At 42.5% G+C, this 23,604-nt stretch overlaps 1 protein-coding gene across 2 annotated transcripts in view; it reads left to right on the top strand.

Annotated features, from left to right (window-relative positions):
- The first annotated feature begins 971 nt into the window (after positions 1 to 971).
- lrch2 (leucine-rich repeats and calponin homology (CH) domain containing 2) overlaps positions 972 to 23,604 on the top strand; it is a 35,509-nt gene continuing 12,876 nt past the window's right edge. The window contains exons 1-17 of one of the 2 annotated variants that reach the window (XM_071460876.1): positions 972 to 1,838; positions 10,392 to 10,536; positions 10,771 to 10,897; positions 10,989 to 11,094; positions 12,017 to 12,153; positions 12,393 to 12,523; positions 12,769 to 12,856; positions 13,957 to 14,053; positions 14,178 to 14,275; positions 14,444 to 14,511; positions 15,340 to 15,444; positions 15,958 to 16,026; positions 16,570 to 16,632; positions 21,262 to 21,310; positions 21,408 to 21,548; positions 22,069 to 22,119; positions 22,218 to 22,281. In XM_071460876.1, the coding sequence (XP_071316977.1) occupies positions 1,511 to 1,838; positions 10,392 to 10,536; positions 10,771 to 10,897; positions 10,989 to 11,094; positions 12,017 to 12,153; positions 12,393 to 12,523; positions 12,769 to 12,856; positions 13,957 to 14,053; positions 14,178 to 14,275; positions 14,444 to 14,511; positions 15,340 to 15,444; positions 15,958 to 16,026; positions 16,570 to 16,632; positions 21,262 to 21,310; positions 21,408 to 21,548; positions 22,069 to 22,119; positions 22,218 to 22,281 (1,867 nt within the window). In that variant the 5' untranslated portion in view covers positions 972 to 1,510. The remainder of the gene's footprint in view (positions 1,839 to 10,391; positions 10,537 to 10,770; positions 10,898 to 10,988; positions 11,095 to 12,016; positions 12,154 to 12,392; positions 12,524 to 12,768; positions 12,857 to 13,956; positions 14,054 to 14,177; positions 14,276 to 14,443; positions 14,512 to 15,339; positions 15,445 to 15,957; positions 16,027 to 16,569; positions 16,633 to 21,261; positions 21,311 to 21,407; positions 21,549 to 22,068; positions 22,120 to 22,217; positions 22,282 to 23,604) is intronic. The other variant, XM_071460877.1, reaches the window with a different exon arrangement.

The following is a 23,604-nucleotide window of genomic DNA, read 5'->3' as shown; positions in this document are numbered from 1 at the left end:
CCTGCTTATATTCCCATGTATGCTGTGGTTTTCTACACATGTAGACGCACTTTTCCAAAGTTTCTGGGTTGAACAGGTCTTGCTCTTGAGAGAAAAACCTGGGAAGCGTGCTTGACACTTAAATCTTAAAAACTTATTTCTGTGGGTTATAACCTTAAAATGATTCATATTTTTTGTATTTAAAATTTAGTGCAGTGTGGAATAAAATGGATTTCAGGTTTGAATGCAAGTAAACAAAAGACAACTTTCAATATCTGGTGGAAAATACTATAATGTAATATAATGTTCTATAATGAAATCATAACAAATCTGATCTAATATTTGTTTGCATGACTATTCTGGTGTATAATTATGTCACCTTAAGCATGAAGAACAGTTTACAATACACATTTGGGCCATTCACAAGTGATAATATTAAAACTATGATGCATGAACACAAGCTAACTATGTGAAATATATTAAAGCTGATAGTAAATGAAAAAAATCAAGTTAAATTGAGAGTGTAGACTATTGTCATTCTGCTTATAACAACTATAAAACTTCTAAAAAATTACCACACAACCCATTAACATAGTTAATAAAATATTAACATAGTTTCAACTAATCAAAAGACACTAATGGAAACAGTGGACCTAGGGAAAATCACGTTGTGTGTAAATGCTAGAATAAAATTGCCATAGTTGATTAGTATCATTTTGGTGTAATAAGGCTGACCTGACCATAGCAGCCGGGCAACCGGGTCAACCAGAGCCACTTATGGTTGGCTGGGTATTTTGGCCGACTAGAGGGACTCAGGAGAATTTGGACCAGCAGTACTTGCCTGGGTTGACTGGGTGTGTTTGTGCCAGCCAGAGGTCAACATGGGCTTACCAGAGGACTAGTTGAGGGGTGCTTGGGCCTTTAGGCTACTTTAGTGTCCCCTCAGTGTGACTGGGGGGAAAATGAAATATCTTGTAGGCCCCAGATATCTTGCTTTAATAAAGCTGCTGTGGGAGTTATCACGGTGGTCCATCAAAGATATTTGGCTGAGCATCTATTCTCCAGCCAAGCAGTAGATGATAATCCATAACGGACATGCAGGGAACAGGCCAGTTATAACCCTATATAAAGGTGCTGTACTTTTTAAATCTATCATATTGACTATATGATGCATATTAGTATTCATAAGGATATAGCACCACATGGCACTAAGCACTGTTTAAATGTATATGATATTGTTTTTATCATAGTGATTAATCATGGTTTGTCAGTAACCACCCACTGGCCTCCAGGCATTGGGAGCTAAATTATGAAAATCACATTGCATGAAGGGCTCTTGCCCCCTGTGTGCTGCACTGGGGCCCCTGATGGGATGTTGGTAATAGCAGGTGGAGGGAGGGTAAAAGCCTAAAATGGCCACCAAACCCTTCTCACCATCATCATCACCACCACCACCACCACCACCACCAGCAGCAGCAGCAGCAGCAGCAGCACCACCTCAGAAGCCCATCCCCTAGCGTCCGTTCCGCGAATGCGCCCTGTATGCGCATGGGCGGAGAAAACTGCCGCTGTGCGCTGTTATTATTGTAAGAGTAATTTCTTTTTTACGAAAATGGCGTCTAGTCAGGGAGGTGTGGGAGCTGTCACGGCTCTACAAAGCCATCACTACTCTAGCGGACCTCACTGGAGCCCCGGCCTCAGCCAGTTTCAGCAGCAGCACCAGCAGCAGCACCACACGGCCCGCAGCCTGGACCGGGCTCTGGATGATGCCGTGTGCTCGGGGATACTGAACCTGAGCGGCAGGAAGCTGAGAGAGTACCCGGGGATGAGCTACGATCTGACCGACACAACGCAAGCAGGTGGGTCGCTGTGCATGCGTGGACCACAGGAGACCACGAGTGTCCGCTTCATATACATTTTGCTTGTAGATGTATGTGTTAGTGAATGCATCACGCCCGCATTGTGCTGATTTTTTTTTTTTTTTTTTTTTTTTTTTTTTGGGACAGAGGCGCATTAACGTGTAGGTGACACTATTTAAAGGGACATTCCGACCACCGAGCTGGCTTCTGTAAATGCACACATCGGCTGCATCCTGGTTGTAATTACCGTCCGCTCAGGCTCATGTATCACACCCGTTCCCTGCACAAGGGGCACGGTTACCGCTGTGTGGTTGTTTTGGTCGACGCCAACAGCCTTCAGCTCTCCAGCCCCCCTTGAGACACATGAATGAGACGGCAGGCGCACCCAAGTCGGGCGCTGTGCAGCGGTTTGCACGCCGAGCCGCAGTTGACTTGTGCACCGGACAGCAGGAGCAGAATATGAATGAACCGAGGGGCCAAGGTGTGAATCCCTGCCCCCTGAATATCATTCGCGGTGAGCATGTGATGCATGTACATGCTTTCTTTCATTTTCGGCAAAACCAGACAAAAGATGCAGGGTACTTGCAGCCTCACCCCCCTGCCTGCCTCCCTCCCTGCCTGCATGGGTGCATGCATATGCCCATAAAACCCAGAATCTGTGAGAGAGGAGGAAGACACTGGTCCGCTTTTGACTTCATATGTTGGTTGAAAGCTGTTTGTCCGATCTTTGGTCATGCATTGTATTGAGTTTCTGCAAGAGGTGATAAGAATAATGGCCAATCTTATTCTGTGCTCAGATAGCCAGGTCAGTCAGTAGGTCAGTATTAGGCTCACGTTTTCTGGAGGCTCTTTCATCAGGGTCAGGCCGTACATACTAATGTGTATTAAACACGACTGTGTAGAAAAGGGCTGGTCCAACTTTTACACACAAAGGCTTCCATCTTGGAAGCCTTTGGACCAAGCTACTGGTAAGATTTTGCTGTAAGGAACCCTATGTAAGAGGATGTTTCAGTATATAAATACATCTTTTTTTTATACTGTAGGTAAATTGAATGAATAAAATAAAATAGGTTTTTTATTAATCATCATGGGGACCTCCTGAGTCATTATCGTGGACTTCTAGATGATGCTGGATCTTAGAATCATAGTCTCCTCCTCTGTTGGGTCCACATACCATATGGTGTTACTCTGGCAAGCTGCTGGTTAGTTGGAGAGCCCTAACCCCAGGAGATTTAAATTTTCTGCTCAAAGATTTTGGTACCTCTTCACACCCAGACAGTTTTTCCAAACCATGGAAAATCCTACCCTTCTGGAAAACTGTCCGATTTATACATGGACTTAAAATAAAACTAAAATCGCGGATGGTGAACAGATTTGTCATCAACATCATGCACATATTTGGACATGAATGCAGAATGTTGCTTTTCAGTGTCAGTGATCCAGTTGTGTAAAGATAGTGACCTCTGTTCATTGCTTGCAATGATCCCAAACCAGATATGAATCAGCATTTAAGTAAGCACAGTGAAATGCTGTGATACAATGGTGTCATTGTAAATTGCTTGTGAAAAGCTTATACCCTCGAAGAGCTTAAGCCTGTAATATTATACTTGGTCCCCATTTAATGAGGGAGACAGATGCAACAGGAAGTTAGTATGCACTGGTTATGGAGAGTGAATATACACACTTGATACGACGCTTGCACTTGCTATTCTTACACTTGCTATGATACTGTACAAATATAATGAGATCAGCTCATCTAAAACATGGCAAACAAAGGCACAAAGGATTTTTTTTTTTTAAGCGTGTTATATAACACTGACAGTAATCAAAAGAGATATGAGCGAGCCTACATTTCTGTCACACCTTTGTTCTCTTACTTAGATTGTGACTAATGCAGTCACTGTGAATCCTGCAGTCTTTTCACTTTTCTTCCCACATCTTCATTTCGACGCCTCAAATAAAAACCGTGCCGGTGCAAAGTCACACTTTCAAATGTGCAAAGAGAGATCAACACCAAACAGCGCCATTTTCACATCAAGTGCAATCTCTGCCGTGAAAAGAAACAGCGTTACAGTTTTGCATACAGCCATTACATTTCGGTGTCATCGCTGGATCAATCACATCTCCGTCTCTTCCCTCCTTCTGACTTTTTGGTTGTAAAATCTGAAGAGTCACCTGTCCAGAGCGACCATGGTTATGACTGTAATCAAAAGGGCTGAAGAACAGGTACCTTTTTGTTTTGGGTACATTGTTTTCAGGCTTGTTCACATAGGGGCAACTGGTAACAGGTTAACTTTTCTGCCGCCCCAGACAATTGAAAGTTGATGTAAAAGAAGAGATGGCTGATTCCTCGAAAACTGTTTTTAATTGTATGTCTCTTTGCATTCTATCTCCTCATACAGAATGATTAGCGCTGGACTGCTCATTGGGCAGTTGGGTGATAATAAAATTTAAATCCATCCCGGAAATGAAAGAAAGGGTTTATACACAGGACTAAGTTAAGTGAAGGTCTGTCTCATCAATGAGCAGCTGTCAGTGTAGGGTCGGAGAAAGAGAGAGGCCTGCTCGCACATGGGTGTCTGTTTGCAGTGTGCTCGTGGCAGTTTGTCTCCAGTCAGTTTGTTTTCCCACGGGAATGTGCAAGAGCTTGGGGCCGCTGCTCTGACCTTGGAGAGGGGCTGAGGAGCGGTGCATCAAACTGGGCAGATGTTCAGGTTCATATTCCAGCGTGCCCCTGCCTGCCATTACTCCGCTCCCAAGGGGTAACACTCTCACACACGCTCATGCACATTAGACAGTGTGATGTGCTCCCATTGCAGCTCCATGCAGTGTCTGTACATGTGTGCATTCCTCTTAGACATACAACGAAGTGTAGACAGCAGCAGCCTCATGCAGCCACTGTACGGTCTGTAGGGTAGCCAGTAAACAAACAGATTTTTAAACCCACAGCTTTGTTTGGTTTCTGAGAAAACATAATGATTTATTTACAGTATACTTAAGAATATGGGTCATGCAGGAGATTGCGGTTTTAGTTTGTTCTTCCTTATGTAAGACTGCACAGAATCTGCCATCACACTACAAATCTTTCACCCTCTTGCACTTGGTTGTGTTGTCAATGAAGGGTACGGTGCGGTATCTAACAGCCAAATACTACTTCAAAGGAAAAGAACGTGAGGTCAAAGAAGTGTGATTTTTCTCGCTAGCGGAGGAGGGTGTATGTGTTAGTGATTTGACAGCCAAGAACAAATTAAAAGCTAGGGATCATGTCCAAACCTCCACAGTGAAGTGTCCAGATTTGGATGAAACAGGCAGCAAAATGAACATTGCACATTTCATTTGATTGTGTGAAGCACAGTGTGGATCTCACACTGTGCAAATGCTTCTTTGTTGTCGCATTCTTTAGAAGTTTGGTTCTTCAAGGCAGCTTGTGAAGGACAAACTCCACAAGGACACAAGCACCAAGGTAGCACTCGTGGATTTAATGATCATCCAGTATAAATACTGCAAGTATTACTCCCCATGTACAAGCACATTGCTGGCTGACTCATTTAAAAGGCATCAAGAGGTTTGACAAAACACAAGCCTGCACGTTGCTACTCATACATGGTTCAGCCAGGGCTGGTCTGTGAGGAAAAGCAGATATTGCTGGAAGGCCCCTCAAAGGGCCTGGCCCCTACAAGAAAATAGATGTTCAAAAAAACTGATTTGTACAGGAGAGATCAAATAAAGGAGGTACAGAATGCATCTTTTGAGAAAACTGCTGGTTTAGTTTCTGAGTGATCACAGCAATACGAAGGTAGCCTGAAAAGGACTCACACTGCCAATGGTGTTTCTTCCCTCAGTGCTGCTGCATGTCTAGACAAGACATATGCATACCCGTCAGCAAGAACACAATGCCTTATCTTATTAATGCCTTATCTTATTAATGATACTGCTCTTAAATATTTAGAAGAAGAAAATAAAATCCTGATTGTGAACAACATTTATCCTCATGAGAGTTTACGATGTTACACACTTTCTGTTTTTGTCTGAGTTCCTCTGTTACTAGAGATTTTAATCACATATATATCTCCGCACGTAGATGTCTAATGATTTACTGTCTGTCCGTCTTCCTCTGGACTTTGGCTTCTTAAGAAATGAAAAAGAGATCTGGAGATTCTCAGGTCAGAAACCTCTGGTAAGACAAAAAGTGACTTGTTCCTTATGAGCCCTAAAACTGAAAGCAGCTTGTGAGTAATTTCAGCCAGGATATAACATCATAGAACAAAAACATAATGTAGGTTGTTTTTGTGTTCTAACTTGGGCTTAAGTTTATGGCTGTAACTTGCCATTAACTACTTTTTTAATTAATCAAGCAGTGTTTTTGTCTATATAAAATGTATTGTGTATTGTATGTATTCATAAGAATTTAAAATATATATATTAACAGAGATAACCTCCACATTAGAGAAATAGGAACCACAAAGTGTTTGACATTGACTAAATAATTCAAACTGAGTTAGAATCCATATACGTTTTCCTGCAAGTAAAATGAGAAACTTGTGTGTGTCATATAACAGCGACATTTTACTGTCATATCATATGTGGTGTCTCCCACACACTGACTGTGCAGGTAGATAACTGTGTCAGGATAAAAGCTTCTTCATTTACAATGCACAGCATGGGTCAAATTCATGATTTCATTCCATCCAATCAGAAATTGTTGCTTTCAAAGACTAAGGGGAAAAACAGTGCATGTCTTGAAATGGCTCCTCTAACCCTGATGAGGAACCCATTAGAGTATCTCCAGGGGCAGATTGATAGCAGGGGCACCAAACACTTCAATCCCCACAGATGCCACTTGCCTGCTCTGAACACCCAGCAGAGCCCCTGACCACACCCAAAACCTGCCATCCAGAAACTGTGGCCTCATCTGCTGCAGGGTGCAAGTCATTAACACTAATTAATCATGTTTTTGTTCTGCTCCGTCTTACTTGTCTCGTAACTGAACCTTGTAACGACATGGCCAAGTTGCTACAGCAAAGAGCTTTAGGGCCGGAGTATTTTGGTGTCTGTTCCTCTGCAGTTTTTGCACTTGACGCCAGGATGTCTTGTAAACAGTTATATTTTTGATCTGTTGTATGAAGCTGATGGCAGGTTGAATTTTTGTAATGGTAGTCGTAAACAGAAATATTTCCTGGTCCAAATCCCTCTGCAGCAACTCATGGTAGAGAGAGAAAGGGAGAGAGAGTAGTCTGTTATTGGCTCCAGCTCTCAGCAGGATGTCTATTAGTACAGAGATTGCTGTGTCATGGGAGGACATAGCCAGACATCATCTGCACTCCCCACAAAAACGAATAGATTGCTGATCTGGTGTGAGGGTGTGGAGGCGGTGCAGCAGAGCGGAGCCTCCGTGGAGTGCTCGTCTGCCTGGTTGGCCCTGTCCTGCGGGAGCTCTAGTTCAACCAGCAGGTGGATGAACGACCCACTGTGGGCCGCAGATGGTATACAGCCTGGGTTGGAGGAGGGAGATGTGGAGGGTGGAGATGGACAGGCTCACAAAGACTCTCTCCACCCATCCCCATCTCCAATCGACCCAGATGATTCCACTGCTACAGAAGAATCCCCAGTTGTGGGGCCAGAGGGAGGGAGGGAGGGTGGGGGAGTCATCCATATACAGCTGGGTTACAGCATCAAGGTCTGAGCCTCAGGGAGAGGCAGAATTTACTCTTAATGGAAAACAAGTATAGCCTGTGACCTCAGCTTTGGTCTTTCCCCATGTGGTAATTTCTGTTTCCCTTAACCCCTCGACTTCGTTTCCTTTGTGCTGCTGACTGTCTCGTGGTCTGCCTCTCACTTCTGCTTACTGGCTGCTGTCAGAGCTCAGACCACAGCGACAGAGTGAGGCCTGTCAGGTCTATTGTTGGTCATTTAAAGCTTGTCAGAAATGAGAGTCTATATAAACTCACAGACTCGCACAGTTTTGCTCTCTTCATGACATCTTGCAACCTCAGGGAATGTGGATTAAAGGCTGCACCATCTGAATGAATATGTTAAAATGCCATTTGAAGAAAAATACTGAAATGACATTCTGTGACATTTTGTATCTTTGTGCTGCTAATCTGTCCACAGTAAACAGAAATGTCTTAACAGCAGGTCAGAGAAGGTTTACTTTCCGCAAAGGCCATATGCAGCAGCTTAGTTGCTTTATACAGGCTGGGAGCTATATGTAATTGCCTGCATTAAGGGGATGAAGGTTGTGTTAATGTGTTCTTTCCTAGCAGTATGGATGTAGCACTCCAGTTAGGTGGGACAGAATAATGGAAAGCTCTCTGTGTTTATCTGTAGCTGTGCAGCTCCTCACATAGGTCCCTAATTACCATGTCACCCAGAGATAATTCGTGAGACAGGCCACACACACACACACACACACACACACACACACACACACACACACACACACACACACACACACACACACACACACACACACCAATTAGAAGCTGCTGAATCGATATATGTCTGAAGGTGAATTCTGTACAATGGAAGGTAGTCTTTGCGCGTGCTGCGCTCGCGTCCCCATGTATCCTCGCGTCACCTGTTTAAATAGATGTGTCGGGTTGTATTTAATAGAGGACACGCAGGGAGAGAGAAGGATAGTGTGGATTTGTGTACACGCACGTTTGTGTGCACGGAAATGTCTTAGGTTGTGCGAGTGATTCCGCAACCTTGGCAGATAGTGTGCCTTAAACCAGACTCATGCAGACATGCAGAAAATGTAAGACCTCCAGAATGAGCATGGGCCTGGTGGATTGTAAATATGATGATTTACTGGGTACATTCATGCTTCAGAGGATGAACTCTTTTCCATTTTGAAAACATGATGAGATTTTTGTCTTTTCACTCTTCCTATATCAAATGTCCACATATTTGATTTGACTGATCTGATGTTGCTTCCTCAGTATAACCCTTTAAGGATACATTGCATTTGTAGTCTCAGCACTACTTTGGCTGTAAGAAATGCAAAATCATCAGTATGTTGTTTGCTTGCTCTGGGCCCATTTTGCATTTTCTTATTGCAGGATGTAATAACAGCACAGCCTTACAGCACAGTCAGAAACTAGACGAGGGGCTGTTGGTGTGTACACTTAGAGATTTATTTGATATTAGATGGCAAAGAAAACATTTATGATATAATTATAAATTACTTTAAGATTTATATAAATGGGAAAAATCAAGGACTGACAGCTGAGTCCACTGGTATCTGCTTGAATGTACTACTTCACGTTGATGTTCTTGGGCAAGAGAGCCAGTATCTAAATATTTTATTATAAGAGGCAGATGCAGATGTGAGGCTATGCTCATATTCATTGACTAGAAGAGGGATTACATTCATATTCTAGTTGCAGAAACAGGTTCCTCAACAACTCTACCTAATTTATATTTCTATCATCTTAACAAAATGCTTTTAGCTATGCTATTGGCATGGCTTGATCCAGACTGGCATATCTCAACACTGCTGGATGGATTGTCATGATATTTGGTGCATATATTCATGGTGTTGAGAGGACGAGCCTACTGACTTTGGTGTTCCTCTGACTTTTCGTCCAGCTTCACCATGAAGTAGACATTTATTGTTTTAAGTGATATATCTCAATAGCTTTGGGATGGATTATAATTTTCCCTCTAGCGCCATCATTTGGTCAAAGTTACAACAAAGACTACAACAAAGTCTGTTCAGTACTCTGGTTTATGACGAAAAACAAACCTCTCACCTGTACTTAGTGGCCACTGGCCTGCAAGCATTTAGCTTAGAGCACCATTGTGTCGAAGAAAAGTCTCACCGAGTCATTAGCATGGCTCTTGACTTTTGCTACAATATATTAAAATATGGTCTTCTTCACCATTTAGCACAATGTATTTACATTACATTGCAAATAAGCTAAATCTGTGTCAATGTATGACATTATCATATGTGTAAAATAAAATTCTGTTGTGTAAGTATAGTCATATAACTCAGGCGTCAAAGACCATAAAAAATAAGTCAGAGTGATCAAGCTCAGAGAGATACATCCAATAAAAGAGCTTAATATTTTTTGTAAGTTATTCCAGACAATCCAGTGATATAGAAAACCTGCCATTCTGCTGCACAAAAAGTTGCCCAAATCTCCCTTTTTTTTTGTAACCATTTTGTGATTGTCTTCTGTTCTGTTCTCTTCTGCAACTGATCACTCAATAAGAAGGGAAGATATGAAGCGATTTCTGACACTTTCCACCCATTCATACAAATCTAAAGCCATTACTGTGCCACTCCCAGTGAGATCGATCCGCTAGTAGCACTTAAAAACTTTGAGACCCAAGACTCTGGTGTAATCTTAGACCAGTGTCTGATGAAGAGGCAAACTACCCACTGCTCTGTCATGGAAACATATCTCTCAGCCTCTCAAGCCTATGGCCTCCTGTGCCTAAAGGAATCATAATGGACAATGCCCAGATCTTTCAAAGTTATGGTGTATGTCTCCTGTATGTTCAACATCTACACATTTTATCAGCTTCTCTTTCTCCACCTTGCAGATTTGTCCAAGAATCGGCTCACAGAAATCCCCCCAGAGGTGTGTCTGTTTGCCCCCCTTGAGTCGCTCAATCTCTACCACAACTGCATCAAGTGCATCCCAGAAGCTATCATCAATCTGCAGATGCTGACTTATCTTGACATCAGGTGGGTCACTGCTAACACTATACTTTCAGTTTGGAGTGTTTATGTGTGTTCAGTTTTATGTCTCTCAAGAGGTGCTTGTTCCCCTTTCACTACATTCGCAGGGTGAAAAGGCTTACATGAAAGAGAAGCATTTCCTTTTTTGCTGAAACTCAATTCCCAATCACTTGATCCTCACTGTTACATGCTCCTATACTCTATTTTTAAACTAGGTCAATGTTTTGTCTTTCTCTACAGTCGAAATCTTCTGTCAGTTTTGCCAAAATACCTGTTCAACCTCCCCCTCAAAGTTCTGCTCGTGAGCAACAACAAGCTTGTGTCCATTCCCGAAGAGATCGGCAAGGCCAAAGAGTTGATGGAACTGGTGAGCAGCGTGTATACATCAGAGCATATGACCTCGTGTATATTGTACAGCCTGGGCAATCCCAATTCCTACACTTTGCCTCCCCTTGCAGGATGTGAGCTGTAATGAGATCCAGGTTCTGCCAGCTCAGGTGGGCAGGCTACACGCCTTACGAGAACTCAACATCAGGAAGAACTGTCTTCACATGCTGCCTGAAGGTTAGTCTGTCACCAATAAGTCACTAACTCCTAAGTTTTTCTTGATTGATTTATGATCAGTTTGTTGTGACAGTTTGGACAAGGATGTCATCAAATTAATAATAACATATGGACAGTCTTTGTTTTGTGTCAGCTGTCATGTCTTGGATTAGCCTAAATCACCTTGGCAAACATGAACAAATGTAGCAAGGGATTTTCTCATATAAGAGTAGTGAAGCACTCCTGAAGAAAAACAGCATTAAGACAGTTGAACCATTCATGACTAACACAGCAAAGCATGCAGGCCCCCATTTTGCTTACAAGGATAAAGTGTAGGCAGGGAGGGACTGAAACAATAGTTCAGGCTGGGAATTTGACTCCATCCTAGGCCACCCTGTTCACGCAAACCATTACACCGTTGGTGTAACAGGTACCAGACTAGTTATACATTTGGCCAAATGTTCATCTGGAAAGTTCTGGAGAGTTACCCAGATTACAACCTAGAAAAATTACAACTATGTCATTAAGTTAATAAAACATTAAAGTCAGAGGTGCTCTCTCTCTCTCTCTCTGTCTCTGTCTCTGTCTCTCTCTCTCTCTCTGTCTCTCTCTCTCTCTGTCTCTCTCTCTCTCTCTCTCTCTCTCTCTCTCTCATTTTGAACTTGATAAATAAAATTACATGATAGCTTTCAGGTTACAAGCCTTCACTTCTGTGTAAAATTAAAAAGAAAGAAAAACACAACAACGCCCTTAAGTTGGACGGTTGAGCAGAAATAATAGTAATGCGGATTTGGCACAGTCTTTAGGGTGTTGAAGGTATGTTGATAGGTAAAACTCACCAGCTCAACAAAGCATACATTGTGTTCCCCATTACATGTTGAAAGCAGTGTATCACATTCAACAAACGCTGTTTAGAAAACTCTTCCCTTGTCTGTTCTTGCAGAGCTGGCTGACCTGCCTCTCATCCGACTTGACTTCTCCTGCAATAAGATCACAGAGATTCCTCCAGCCTACAGGAAACTCAGGCAGCTGCAGCACATCATCCTAGACAACAATCCTATGCAGTCTCCACCCGCGCAGGTATGTGCATTCATTTCACGATGGTGTCTGTGCATATGATGTGGATGTCAAGTATATATGTGGTGTCAGACAGGCAGGACAAATGGGTTTTCGGGGTTTCCTGTGTGTGGTTGAGTTGGCAGGTTGTAATTTCCTTCACATTCGAATGAACCTGGTACAAGTCCACCATCTAGTGGATGAATGAACACTGACACTGACTCGGACTAAAGAGGGACCACGTGAACATTCTTGTGTTTCAGATTTGTCTCAAGGGCAAAGTGCACATATTCAAGTACCTGAACATCCAGGCGTGTAGGATGGACAAGAAACCAGACACCCTGGACCTCCCCTCCCTCGGCAAACGCTGTCTTCCACAGCCACTCACAGATAGGTACTGATACTTATCGTTTCATCCCGACATGAAGCATAATGCAGCCATTTTTTACTTCTGTTCCATTAATCATGGATAATTTTTAAATTATACATATGTTCATTCGTGTGCCACATCAACATCCACTTTTACATATATTTTTCATTATCAAATGGTATCAAATGGTATTTTCTCACACGCACATGTTCATTCGCGGTGATGAACAGAAACCCTGATGAGCTGTTCTGACTTTTCCTTATTTCCAGCATGGAAGATTTTTATCCCACTAAAAACCATGGGCCTGACTCTGGAATTGGTAGTGACAACGGTGACAAGCGGCTGTCTACAACAGAGGTCAGTGTTCAAACACACAACATTAACTGTTGGTGTGGCCAATACATGATGAATGTGGTGTTGTGTTTCACTACTTACCAGAATGCAACAGTTTGAGATACATAATGTTAAAGTATACTTTGATTTCTGATTCACCGTTTAGCAGTGTCACATTGCTGGTCAGTCAGTATTAGTGTTAGCTTCAGGCTTTTTAGCAGTTGAAAACATTTTTGATTCAGGCAACAAAAGCAGACTCTGTCTCTACTAGATTGAAATTCAGCCTTGCTGTCAACACCAGAGAAGCAAAACTCTGGCTGAGGGTCATTAAAAAGGCGGGCAGACTGTACAGAACAGTTGCTTGATATGTTATAGCAGCTAGGCATTGCACAAACACACAAGAACACAGCTCTCTGAGGCCCACTGATCGATATATTGGGACTAACCGGATCTAAAACGATGAGCCGTATGGGTGTGAGGATCCTCGTTTGTGCCTTGACAAAATAAAGTCAAGTTCAGACGTATGTCTGGCTAGATGACTAGAGTGGGCTGTGATTTAACTGATGGCAATTGATGCCAAGAGATGGAAACACTGATATATAGGGATGAATATGAGAAGATAAATGCCACCAGCAAGGTTAAAAAGGCAGCCAGACAGATCAAAGCGATTAAAGGTGAAACTGCCGTGCTAATTCCGCAGTTGCTGCATAACACAATTCACAACACAATTCATATGGACAGGTTGAGTTTAACCCTAGAACACTAACGTTAAAATTAGTAACACCATCACTAACGTCGGGTGAAAATCACCTGAACGCATACCTCTTGAAAAAACCATAGATGGGAAGAGGGAAACAAACATACCATTAATGACATCAATGAGCAGCCTGAAGCTACCCAAGGACCCATGCAACTCAGACAGCAGCAACACAATGAAAATCACATGACAAGAATCGTGTGGGTGAAAATCACCCGACGTTAGTGTTCTAGGGTTAAAATGACAACCATGTGCAAACATTTCCATGTGAATACATAAAATAGGAATAGGAAGGTACACAGGCAAGCACAGACCGCTATTTGAGCAGAACCCAGATTTCACTCCTCATTCTTCTCGTCTCCTGCAGCCTTCAGATGATGACACTGTCAGCCTGCACTCGCAGGTTTCAGAGACAGCCCGTGCTGATGCCCTCTCACTCCTCTCCAAAATGGACTCGTGCAAAGGTTATCGAAAATAAGTATCACATATTCCCTTTGAAAGCAATAACAGAGACACGGGGTTGTTGAATGAAGTGCCTAAAATGTGACAGTTTATTTGATCAACGCGGATGCTTCCTCCCTCTATCAGATCAGGATCTCTATGACTTTATAGAGCCCAACCCCGATGAGGATCCTGCTCTGTCAGAGTGTGATGGACAGCAGAGCAGTCATGTGTCTTGCATAAAGGTACGAACCTAACATAAAGATAAATGTGCGAAATATATACGAAGTCTGCTAGAGATATAATCTGTTCATTTTTTTGGTCTCTAAAATATATGTGTGTGTGTGTGTGTGTGTGCATGTGTGCATGTGTGCGTGCGTGCGTGCGTGCGTGCGTGCGTGTGTGTGTTTCAGGAACTGGAGAAAGTTCTTAACATGTCTCACCAAAGCAAAGATAAAGACAGCTGGAAAGAGGAGTCTGGGTGAGTTCATCATCCAATAAATCAATCAATAGCTTGTCTTAGCTTGAGTTGTAACCTACCTCTGATTCAAATGCTGTCATTCGTATTACTTACAAAAATGCATTCATGCATCATTTTATGCAGACTTGCAGAAACAGTTCTGTGGAAGTAAGAAGTGCTTTATCACTGATTGAGTGACTGAGTCACCAAGGCTGGGAAACAGTTCTGGACTAGATATGCAGAGAAATGTTCTCCAGCTGCTGTTTTGCAGTGCTAATGTAACATTTTGAGAATGGTAAACTACTCAGAAAAAATGTTCCTAGATATACAGGTAAAAGTTTCTCTTTCAATCAGCTATTGTCCATCAGGTAATGAAGCCTGAGAACATGTTGTCCATAATGAGCTGACCACTACCTACTGCACTGATAAGTGGTTACAGAGGCTGACTGCTCGATCAGTCAAATAGTTTGCAAATCCCTGTAAGCAGATAGCTAATTTCATCACAGCAACAAATACACAGGGCATTCCTCAGCTTGATGACTAATCTGTTGTTGAGATACTTTTTCAACTACAACTCTGTTTTATGGACACGCCTGGCCCATGTACATAAACACTAGAAAAATGCAATGATTGCAGCTATTCTGGATGGCTACAATCATTGTGTAGTCTCTTAAAACTAATATTATATTGTATTGCCAATATTTTGGCAAAATATGTAGTCTACTCTCCTCTTTATAGAGGTGAGAGTTAGTGCTGTTATGTTGTTGCCAAAGGAAAACTCATGACTCAAAATAGGACATTTTGTACTTGTCTGTGATGGCATTAACTTTGACTCTGGACTTGTTGCAGTTCTGACAAGGAGCAGCTAGTTGAGGAAGAGGATGATGAGCTGAAGGAGGTGCTGGATCTGAGGAAGATTGCTGTTCAGCTTTTGCAGCAGGAGCAGCAGAATAGGTGCGTGGTTCTCACATCCCTTCAGCAACTCAGTGAAACACTACGCATTAGTTTATGTCTCCATTCTCTGCACTGCTTAAATCCACATTTCTTTTGGTTCTTTCTCCTTACTCCTCATTGTGTAACATGCATGTTCACGTGTGCTGCTCCCATTGCTGTGGCTAACTGCTTACAGGGTAGATTGTTTCCCAGAAATACACAGAAAAAAAAACACAGAAACGAATATTTATTTCTTTTGGCTTTTATTCAGTGTTAGAACTGCGCACGGTGTGAAAAGACTCTGTTATGAACCCCATGTTTGTTGATCCGTTCTTTGTTTCTCATTATCCAGATAGTTTTGATGTTTTTCCTTATTTCCCCAAATACCGCTCCATCAGCACCATGTGTACTTATTTCTCTCTGCAAATCTTGCAAAGTCTCATCAGCTTTACTTCACTTTGTCTCTGTCCACTCCTTGTTCCCTGATTTTTCTCCCTTGACTCGGCTGCTGCACTTTTGATGTACGGCTTCTAGACGACGCTCCTTAATTTGCAGAGCAGAGAGTCTCATTCACCGACGGAGAGTGACTGGCCGGGCACACAGGTAGAGGGGGAGACAGTTTGTCTGTCACACATAACCAGTGGTCAAACATACTGACACAACCAGCCTCTGGTGTTTCTTTGTGTGCCTCAACAAGTACAGTACATAAGTAATGCTATGAAATACATTTTCCCATATAGGTTTCATTAAGGTTTTCTTTTTAAATGGATATAAGGAAATCAAAGTTGTTTCTACTCTGTGAATTTGGATTTTTTCCCATTAGCTGGTTTGTGCAAACTTGGGCAAGTGTTGTGTAAATCAGTACTGTTGCTGACAAACAAAGCCAAGCCTATAAGGAGACACTCTCAAATACAACCCCATCCATTGTGCACATGAGTTTTCTTTTGTTGCTCAACTGGTGGAATTTCTGTTGAATTTGACTCAGCCCAGTTGTTTTATTTTTTCAGACCAGCTCCATTTGTAAACATGTTACTGTAAATGATCCACCCTGGGGAAATTTCTGGGCATTATGTTACACTAGTCATTGCTATTTCAGTACTTATTGCCTTTCTACAGCACTGTAACTGGATCTCTCTCTGTCTGCAGGTTCCTAAGTCATTCTGGAAGCTCCAGCAGCAAACCAAGGCCTCCACCTCAGACTGCTCGAAGGTATGCACTGGGTACTGTACCAGCACATGCTCAGTAATGCTGGACAGAAGCACACATTTATAATGGAGCCAATGTTGAGGCCATGAGGTCTTGATAACCAGGAACCTAGCAATCTATGCGCTCTGTCCCTCTCTCAAAGGAAACTACAGAGATGCAATTGTTAGATACTACAATTTATATACAATTTAAAAATTTACCTGAGTATTGTTGCCGACCATGTCCGTCCCTTTATGATCACAGTGTACCATCTTCTGATGCTGCTTCCAGCAGGATAACGCATCATGTCACAAAGCTCAAATCATCTCAAACTAGTTCCTTGAACATGACAATGAGTTCACTGTGCACAGTCCAATAGAGCACCTCTGGGATGTAGTGGAACGGGAGATTCGCATCATGGATGTGCAGCAGTCAAATCTGCAGCAACTGAGTGATGTTATCATGTCATTATAGACCAAAATCTCTGAGGAAAGTTTTCAGCACCTTGTTGAATCTATGCCAGGAAGAATTAAGGCAGTTCTGAAGGCAAAAGGGGATCCAACCTGGTACTAGAAAGGTGTACCCAATAAAGTGGCTGGTGGGTGTATTACAATGTGTATTACTATGTTATACATTGTGGTGGACAGCGTTGGAAAGGGGAGTGTGTATATAAGGGCAGTGTGAGAGGTTCAGCCCGTGCAAGAATGAGCAGTGCAAATATAAATCTACTGAGAGAGTGCAGTAATGAGTGCAACAGAGTTTAGTGCTGTGGTGTGGAGTTCAGCAGGGTTACTGCCTCAGGGAAGAAGCTCTACCTGAACCTGCTGGTTGGTTGGTGTATGATGCATCTTTGATAATGCTTTTGCCCCTGCCCCCGTAGTGTTTATGATAAATGTTTGCAATGATGGGAAATTGGGTGCTGGTGATCCAGTTTTCACACAGTGCTTTACGGTCCAATGCAGACCAACTGCCGTACAACGCTCAGATACAGTTGGATTGGCAACCTAAGAGATCTTTTTGAATGAGACTAGAACACATTTAAAGTAGTATAAAACAGAAAAAACAGCAGCTTGTCACATTTTAGAAGCTGAAAAAAGCAAGTGTGTGGCATTTCTGTGCAAACATTTTAGGCACTTTAGATGTTTTACAAAAACATTTTGTCTTATTGTTTTCATTAGTGAGTCAATAGGAAAATCTTACATGGATTTCCAAGCATTTCTTTTGCAAATCAAACATCAAGCTGACTTTTTTTCAAAATTAAATGATGTCCAGCAGCACTGTCAGCTCACAGCTGGCAGACATAAGTGGGACTCTGGTACACCCATCTACAGAAAGCGGCAGATCCCGATGACATACCAGCCTGTGTGCTCAGGGAATGTGCGGACCAACACATGTTCTAACAGTCATCGTATACACCTCCCTGAGGTCAGCTGTTGTCCCCTCATATGTCAGGGCCACCAACATAATACCAGTGTCGAAGAAGTCACCAGTTTAAGCCTTCTGTCTGCCCTACAGCGTGTAGCACTCACTCCCATCATGATGAAGTGTTTAAAGAGGCTGGCCAAGGACCACTTAACATCCAGACGCCCTGCAATACTTGACCCACTCGAGTTTACATGCCGCCTTAACCCCAGCAGTCATGCAGCTGACCACCAACATCCTTAGACTTTGGTGGCCTTCACCACAGTCAACTCCCAACACCTGGCCAGGAAACTTTGCCCAATGAGTGTCAACAGCCCACTGTGCAACTGGCCATCAGACTTCCTCACAAACAGGCCCCAGTCATTACGAGTTGGGAAAAACACTTCTGAGACCATTGTCCTGAGCACTGGTGTTCTGATGACTCATGGCTGTTGTGGCAAGTACAACTTGAACCAGATCATCAAGTTCGTGGATGATGCAGCAGTGGTTGGTCTCACCAAAAATTACAATGACTCTGCCTATTGGGAGGAAGTGCCAATAGCCAATTGCCTAGATGCAACAAAAACCTGCTACTGAATGTCAACAAGACAAAGGAGATCATTGGTCAACCAAGTCCCTGTAGTACCAAGTTCCTGGGTGTGCACATCATTGACGACCTGACATGAGCTGCAAACATGACCTCCCTCATCAACACACCCCAGCCCTCTGGAAAATGCTACCACAGCGTGTAGTGCAGGCCTGCCAAGCTTTGTAAGAGGTTTTTCCCACAGGCTGTGTGTCAGACTTCTCAGTTCCCTTTAAAATACACACACACACACACACACACACACACACACACAAACAATACCAGGCTTTCAGAACTGTCTTGCACACAAGGGCTGACAGAATAAATATTCAGCTCTCAATGCTGATAGTATTTTATCTTTATATATACCGTTTATTGCTATTATCTGCTGTCTGCTGAGAACGAGCAGGTAGGACTAGAGGACTAGCTGCAGATAACCAAACTCAGCGGCTTATTGAGGGGGCTTAAAACCATCTTGGGCTGCAAGGAACCCAACTCCCAGCCTCTGAGAGACAGGAGGTGGGCGAATTACTTGAATATCTTCTTCAATAGATTTGATCAGTCATCTGCCCCTCCCCCTGTCCTGTCCTCACTTCTGCAGCCACCACCATCTGAGCCGGACTGCCCCACTAACATCTCAACTCCACTTCACCACTGCATTCCTTGTCCACTGCCCTCATCCTTCCCCTCATCCACAAGCTCCAGCACACAGTCACCATACTCCAATCAGTCCCACACAACAAACCAGGTGAGAAGAGAACTGAAAAGGCAGCTGGTCCAGATGGCATTAGCTCGAGGCACCTCAAGTCCTGCCCAGACCAACTGTGCAGGATAGAAGAAAACAACCTCCAAAGGCCGGTGGCACTGACATCCAACTTGATGAAGACCCTGAAGTGGCTGGTCCTTGGCCATCTATACCCACTGGTGAGCCCATCAATAGACCCGCTTCAGTTCACCTATTAGCCTGGCACTGGGGTAGATGACAGTTTGAGTACACAGGAATGGACCACCACCTCATCTCATTGGCTACCTCACCAACCGACCACAGTATGTGAGGATCCAGAACCATGTGTCTGACAGGGTTGTCTACACAGGGAACAGTTCTGGCTCCATTCCTTTTCATTGTCTACACTGCAGACTTCTCTGCCATCTGCATAAGTTCTCTGACGATTCCGCAATAGTTAGCCTCATCATGACAGGGAGTCCAGAGAACTGACCCGGGACTTTGTGAGCTGGCGCCAGCGAAATCACCTCCAGATTAACACTGGGAAGACCAAAGAGCTGGTAGTGGACTTCTGCAGGCACAAACACTCTCCCTTCACACCAATGAACATTCAGGGAATGGACATTGAAATAGTGGACTCTTACAAGTACCTGGGTGTTCACCTGAGCAATAAACTGGACTGGACTGGACTGACAACACTAATGCACTTTACAAAACCAGACAGAGCAGACTCTGTCCTCTCAGGAGATTCAGGTCTTTGGAGTGAAGGGGGTGCTCCTGAAAACCTGTTATGTCTGTGGTGGCATCAGCCATCTTCGATGGTGTGGTCTGCTGGGGCAGCAGCATCTCCACTGCTGACAGGAAGAGACTGAACAGACCAGCTCTGTTCTGGGATACCCCCCTCGACACAGTGGAGGTAGTGGGCGACAGGAGAATAATGGCTAAGCTATCATCCCTGTTGGAGAACGCCTCCCATCCCACACAGGACACTGAGAGCACTGAGCAGCTCCTGCCTGTGTGTGAAGAAGAGATGCCGCAGATATTTCCTTCCTGCTTCTGTCAGACTATATAATGAACACTGCACTCAGTAGACCACACACACCAAAGACTAACAAATCACCATGTGCAATGATTTAACACACCATCTGTGCAATATCACTTATCTGCTGCTATTTTTTGTTATATCTAAATATCTAACTGTAAATATTATATTATTATATTATTTCTCCTTTTTAAGCATTTGATATTGATATTTGCAGTTTTCTTTTCTTTGTACTGTCCACTTTGGAGCTGTAATACTGCAAATTTCCCCACTGTGGGACTAAAAGGATTATTTTATCATACGCTGAACAGTGAAACAATGCTTCTATTATATATTAGAAATTTATTACTATACTCCAGTGTTACTGTTTACACACTGTCATATTGTCCAGTAAATCAACTTTTATAATTATCTACTTGTCCAAAATATATTAAGACATTGTGTACTGTTTGATATGTTCTAATTTAACTCACGTCTCTCAATCATTTGCAACTCCCTGTGCAAACCAGGCCAAGTGACTCACCTGTACATGTAAGCACAAGAACTGGGGTGCAGAAAAAGGGCAGCAGTTGGTCTATACGCATGAGTAAAACTTTGAAATATTCTCCTCCAACAGAAGGCAGTTTTCTTGCAGAAAGGGTGGAGAGCACTAAGACTGGTGCTTTATAAGGGCAAAAGGATGGTCACAGCAAATATTGATTTGATTTAAGGTTTTTTAGTTTACTGCGCAGTAAAGGTGATTAATAAAAAAGAGTAATAATCGCCTTGTTTAAAAGCATCCTCATTTTACAGCATTTTTTTCACAAGTAGCCCTGCCTAAAACTTCTGCACAGTACTGTAAGTATGTAGTATATTCACCTTAGACCCAAAAACATAACAGTTGTTTTGTCTTTATTCTAGTGCTTCACTGGATGAAGGAAGCAGTGGAGCAACAGTGCTAAGTGGACAGGTACAAACTCTTTATATCCCATTTCTCATGTGATGTTTGCACTCTTGAGGACACAGAAAATTATTTTGATTGCTGTAACTGCTGTCTGCTTTCACAGCCTTCCTCTTCCTGCTCCTTTGATGGTAGCCTGAGGACAGATCAGTCAGAATCAGAGACAAAATGGCCTGAGGTCCCACCTGTCCTCAATCAGAATGAAGACCGCAGGAGGAACAAATACCTGAGAAAAGATTATCTAAAGGTATAAGCATGCACATGTTACTGTGACCGCAGCAGTCTAACTTGTAGATGGTAAAATCAACAGTGCAAACTTCACTAGTTATCTGTGGCTAAATTCTGACTCTTGGATGACTAGTTTCCAAGGCAGATTCTAGGCATCACTAGTGGGAGAAAAAATGGGTGAGCTGACTCTTCAAAAAGTAATGCATAAATGTGTGCTGTTACTGCAGCACAGGAGGTCTCCTAAATATGCAGCAGGTAACCACAAAGATCCTAGAGATAGTCCCAGGTTTTCTCAAGAAAGGAAGCAAGAAATTTGAACCCTTTGATTAAACATGATATTGTGAAAGAATGTATGAGAATTGCTTTATTGGTTGTTCTTTTATTATTATCAACTCACCCACATTATGTATGTTAATATGATATTTACAAGACTAACAGTCATCAAAAGTCTCCTCAAGTTTGCATCCATAGTCGAACATCTGTCCAACTGTAAGAAGTGAGACAATTACAAAAATAATTCGTTTTTCCTTCGTTGACAGTACAAGTGTCAGAGTGCTCGAAAAAACTCCTGCGGGAATGACGACAGTGAGGTGGGTGTGAGAAACATCCCGTGTGGACAAAATATGTAATCATCTCAAAGCATCTTGTAGCGATCTTATAAAGCCTCTTTCTGATTTTTTCATTCCAGGAAGGCTTGCGCAACACTGATTTCAGTACCACTTTGACTGTGTTTGGACTAAAGCCAAGATCAGGTAACGCTCAAGTGCTTGTTGTTCTGCCGCTATTGTCTAAATGTTACAACAGTGTTTTTCCTTTTCGCTGCAGTAATGACCACAGAACTGAGGTTTATGGACAGACTTTCCCATCTTTACAATGTGTGCTGGAAATTTATGACCGTGTAATCCCTTAAGACTTGATAAATCCAGAAGTTTTTACTTCCAGAGGAAGTAAGAATTTAAAATTGGTAAATAGCAAAACATATGCATTTGCTATGTCAACAAGTGGAAATCAGTATCTTTTACTTAGGATACCATCAAATCAGTGTTACTAGCTAAATTACTCTATATTTGGTGCACTTTGCTTGCATAAACATTTAAGTGACAGTGTTCCAGTTTTATCCAGGGCTCATCAGTGTAATGTGAAAACGTTTCACGTGAAGCCAAGATATTTTTAGGTGGAGTCCCAGCGCCCTTTCTTTGGAAGTGCTGAAGGCTTCTGGAGAACTGTTGATCTGTTTTATATCAGTGCATTAGCCGTTTAGGGCAAGGCTGAACAGGAGTGATGTTTATCTTTGCCTCATTAATTTTATTTGGATATATTAATAAATTAGTTTCAGTCCACAATCAATCTTGTTTTCAATCTTTCACTCTTTTTTGCTGAGTTATAGCTGTAGTAGTGGAGGAACTATTTGATCCTTGACCTCAGTAAAAAGAACTAATGCAACAGTGTAAAAATACTGTATATATTCCATACATTTACATGGAGTTACATTTCACCACTGAAAAACATACAAACTGCCTCACTGATATGGAGGGTTTTAGGTGAAGCTGTGAAATCTAACCTTATAATGACGATCTCTCAAATACATAACTCTGTTAAGTATGTATTTGGGACAAGTTCAGTGCTTCTATGTTTGACTTTTAAATGTCAATTCACTTCACAGTGCATCCTGATGGGAAAACATTTTCTTGTTGTTTTTCTTAAGGACTGCATGGAAGATTTAACTTTCATCAAATAAGAAAACGAGATACAATAGTTTGGACTCTGTCTCTGATTTTGTAAGATGTTGGGGAAGATGAAGACCTCCTGGTTAAGTAGGAGTGATACTGTGAATACATTTTCGGAAATACAGTGGCAACCCACTTAAATAAAGGATCTGAGCTGGCGACTGTCCTAACAAAACATTTTAGGAGAAGAACATTTCATGAAGAGTTGGAAATGTACTCACACATGCTATGCAGCAGTAAATGATAAAGATCAAAGAATAATGTATGACGCATATCTCGACAATCCCTAGACACTACACGGGTAGAAATTAAATGATAGTTCTTTCTCCACAGTGTGGGTTTGTTTCA

The sequence above is a fragment of the Trachinotus anak genome, unplaced genomic scaffold (genome assembly GCF_046630095.1).
Source record: "Trachinotus anak isolate AG129_WGS33_773 ecotype Australia unplaced genomic scaffold, CSIRO_AGI_Tana_v1 ptg000024l, whole genome shotgun sequence".
Taxonomy (NCBI): Eukaryota; Metazoa; Chordata; class Actinopteri; order Carangiformes; family Carangidae; genus Trachinotus; species Trachinotus anak.
This window is presented reverse-complemented; position numbering and strand designations above follow the sequence as displayed.